Source organism: Mastomys coucha, unplaced genomic scaffold, assembly GCF_008632895.1.
Source record: "Mastomys coucha isolate ucsf_1 unplaced genomic scaffold, UCSF_Mcou_1 pScaffold20, whole genome shotgun sequence".
Lineage (NCBI taxonomy): Eukaryota > Metazoa > Chordata > Mammalia > Rodentia > Muridae > Mastomys > Mastomys coucha.
In genome coordinates this window covers 107,506,964-107,510,746 of record NW_022196903.1, presented here as the reverse complement: position 1 = coordinate 107,510,746, position 3,783 = coordinate 107,506,964, and the positions used below count along the sequence as shown (strand labels likewise).

The window sequence follows — 3,783 nt, the reverse complement described above, 5'->3', positions numbered from 1 at the left end:
TGCCCCTCCCTTCCTCACTGCCCCTCCCCTCCTTCCTCCTCCCACTTCAGCCACACTGACCTCTGCTCTTAAAACACCCAAGATGTGCTTCTCTGGGCCTTTGCAGATGCTGTTCACAACCTTCCTTTCAAATCCTTACACAGTTTACTCTGCCCACCCCACTTCCTCCTCCTGCCCTCCAGCCAACCTCATGGCATTTTGATGCCTGGACCTTTGTACAAGCCTTCCATCCCACCCTCCCACGCCACCCTCCTAAGACCAGTCTTTCTGTTTCTACTACGTGGCCACCTGGCTTTTCTTCAGGCTTCCAGGGAGCCTCCTCAGAGGTGTTCCCTGCTACTCTAAATGGCACTGGCTTGCTGACTCAGGCCTCCCTCAATGGAGAAGGGCTTACCTGCTTCAGAGAGCCCTTTAGGGTGAGGAACATGTAAGCCATATACCCGGGGATGAGCACCATGGAGGACAGAGCCATGAGCCAGCCCACGCCCTGGCCCCACTTGGGGAAAACATAGCTTCCCATGGTGAGTGGTGTCATCTGCACGGCGCTGAAGAGAAACACGCCCTGTGGAGGGGGGAGGGCATCCCAGTCAGTTCTGAGGGCGCGACCAAGCCAGGCCCTGCCTGCACTGTAGCTGACTCTCTCACAGCCTGCCATCCTGGTACTCCACAGGCAATGCCTTAAAACACACTCCTCTTTCTAGAAAAGGCCTGGAGAGAAGACACCCTCCGCCCTTCTGCAGGCTTGCTGGTATAGTGGACTGGATGGCCACCATGATCTTACACACCGCACAATATAGGCAGCAGCCCAGTCCCCACCTCAAGGACCTCGGTTGTCCCTGCCAAGGCTCTCAGGACCTCAGTACCCCTCAAGGAGAAAAATGAGACCTGCTGAAGAGTAGAAGGCTCCGCATGTCAGCAACCTGGGCTCCTAGGCTAGGCTGAGCTAGGGGGGTGACTCAGAACAACAGTCTGGGTACTGAGGCTGTGAGGAGGCCATGTGTTTGTTCCCCAGCAGGCCTTGAGACCGAAGAGCAGCTAACAGTATAGGGGCGCGTTACTACTCATAGGGAGCAGAAGACCTGGAGAGATTTGTCCTGCCCTCACTCCCAAGAGCTTTCTCCAGGGAGCTGAGCTGTCTGTACTGTTAGCCCCCCTCATCCCAGGGGGCTAACTTCTTCCCAGTGGGCTAGCCTCATCCCAATGACTGGTCAAGCCTCATCTTTACCGCCACAATGATGGGTGTGAAAAAGGACCAGCACAGCTTCCACCAGATGCAGGGCCTGGAGCCAACCATCTCCTGGATGTTGTCATAGAACCGGTTGACACCTGTGACATGGGAGTAAGAACAGAAGGCAGGAGAGAGCTTCCAGGACAGTGGTCTAGGACCCAATTCTACTTGAGGTGCAGCCATGAGCAAGTCCCCTCACGTCTATGAACCCCAGTGTCCTTGTCTCTTATATGGGACATGTGCTTTGGTTTTAATCAAGTCCTGTGGCACCACAACATGGAATATGTAAAGACATACCCACCTAGCGCCACGCCCACAGACACCTGTCCTAGCCATGCCTTCCTTCACTGGCTTTGCCAGGAGGGCACATTTCCCCATGATGGTCTTACTATGAAAAACAGATGGTAACTTGTGAAGAGATTCCAAATTTAGGAAATCAATGCTAATGATAAAAGAAAGACCTGAAGGCCTCAGAACGGAGCAGGTTGTGCCCCCTGTGGAAAGTCACAGAGCGGGCATGGAGGGGACCCATTAGGAGGGAGGAGTGGACAGTGGTGGGAGGAGGTGATGGGGTACAGGTGGAAGAGGGGGAGAGGCACACTTAGGAAGGATATTCTTAGGGCATGACTCCCAGGTTATCACTCAGGAGCCTTGGCCCCACAAGAAACAAATAAAATAGATCCTTTGTGATCAGTTCTGGAATACTTCACACCTGTAACCATATATGCTCTTAAAGTCATCAAGCACATGACTTAGAAAATGCTATAGTCTGGGGTTCCCCTTTTTTCAGATAAAATATCTTTTTTTTTTCTTCACATTTATTTTGTTTGTATGCGTAGGCACATGTAGAAGCCAGAGGACAACTTGTGTGAGGCACTTGCCTCCTCCTACAGGTGAGCTTGTGGGGGTGTCTTGGTGGCAAGTGTTTTGAGCCATATTACCAGCCCAGGCCTCTAGTCAGTTTCAAACCAATGTTTTCATCCTCAAACTTATGAAGTCATAATGGCTTGCATTTTACTTTTTAAAGATGTATTTACTTTTATTTTATGTGTATAAGTGTCTGTCTGCATGTATGTCCAACACCATGTACATGAGAGTGTCCACAGAGGCCAGAAGAAGGAATTGGGTCTCCTGGAACTGGAGTTGCAGGAGGCTGTGAGTCTCCATGAGGAGTGCTGGGAACCAAACCTGGATCCTCTGCAAGAGCAGCCCATGGTCTTAACCTCTGAGCCATCCCTGCAGCCCGTGGCTTGCATGTCAAAGAACATGTGTGACTCTCCCCGTCACACAGGGCAGCACCTGTGTTAACTAAGCTTGTGGATGTGTTAGAAAGGCAAAATACAGGTTTAATAGTCAAGATCTCATTAATGAATAAATGGTTGGATGGGTGGATGGATGAATGAGGGAGGAGGGCTGGATCTCACCATAGAACCAGGAAATGGAGACACACTCAAAGAAGACCAGGAAGAGCAGGCTCATGCCGCTGGCAGAATAATAGTCAAAAAGTTTGAAGACATAAATACCACCCTGAAAGAGACAAAGGGATAAAGTGCAGACATAGCTCCATTCCTGCTCATGCTCCCCCAGTTTCAAGATCCTGAAGAGGCAGGGACTAGGCACATGGAGGCAGAAGGCTTGAGAGTGCAGTGAAGAAGTCCTTAGGGTCTATGGCTGCTCATGGTCTCGGGGCTGGGAAGATGATGTCCTATTTCCTGTATGGCTTTCAGTAGGACTGGAAACAGCAGGCCCATCACCAGCATACATTAGTGATGGTTCTTTCCTGTTAAACCCTCTCCTGATGCACACATACTATCGCTTTAAGTCAGATCTAACTGCAAAGCCCGAAAGGTCTGGTTTGAATCCCCATCCATCCTTCCACTCTCTGCTTCCTCCACATTGGTCTCCTCTTGAACCTCTGCCTCCTCAGATGCATTCCTACTATGGGGCCTTTGTGCCTGTTCTGCTTTCTCCCCTAAGATTCTCCACTCCCAAAGCTCAGTGGTCACTTGCTTATGGAAGCTTCTCCTAGCTACCTTGTGAGTTAGGGCCCCTCCCATCCGTGCTGGTCATTCTTGAACCTACCATCCATTTCCCTCCTGGCACTTCCTCTTAGAAAGAAGCTAATATGCATGTTAGTTTTGACTCCCCACAACCTTCCACAAAGCCAACAAGGCAGTGCCCATCATGGTAACTGCTGAATCCCAGGGTCCGGCTATCTCACAGCAGGTGTGCACAGCATTCCTCTCTGAGATAGACAGAAGGGACTTGGAAAGTGATGGTGTCAAAGGCCCCACTCCCAACTTGATTCTGACTCATTTCTATGAGCATTTGCAAGCTCACTATCCCAACCCTTCATCCTCCATCCCCCTGATGTCCTATCTCTCTCATCCCCTCCATTCCCTCCATGGCTGGGATGTATGCCACATTCTCTAGATTTATCCCATACTTCCTAGTTCAAAGTCCTCTCCCACTAGTCTGGGACGCCATGGATCTCACAATGGTGTGATGGGGTTTGGTACAATGGTGCTCAATACAGAAAAAAGATGGTGGCACAA

The 3,783-nt window shown here is 50.6% G+C and overlaps 1 protein-coding gene across 1 annotated transcript in view; it reads right to left on the bottom strand.

Annotated features, from left to right (window-relative positions):
* Slc6a1 (solute carrier family 6 member 1) overlaps nt 1–3,783 on the bottom strand; it is a 33,678-nt gene that overhangs the window by 2,902 nt on the left and 26,993 nt on the right. Inside the window, exons 13-15 of the mRNA XM_031382963.1 lie at nt 2,653–2,755; nt 1,226–1,326; nt 395–562 (exon numbers count right to left, since the gene is read on the bottom strand). Coding sequence (XP_031238823.1) covers nt 395–562; nt 1,226–1,326; nt 2,653–2,755 — 372 coding nt within the window. The remainder of the gene's footprint in view (nt 1–394; nt 563–1,225; nt 1,327–2,652; nt 2,756–3,783) is intronic.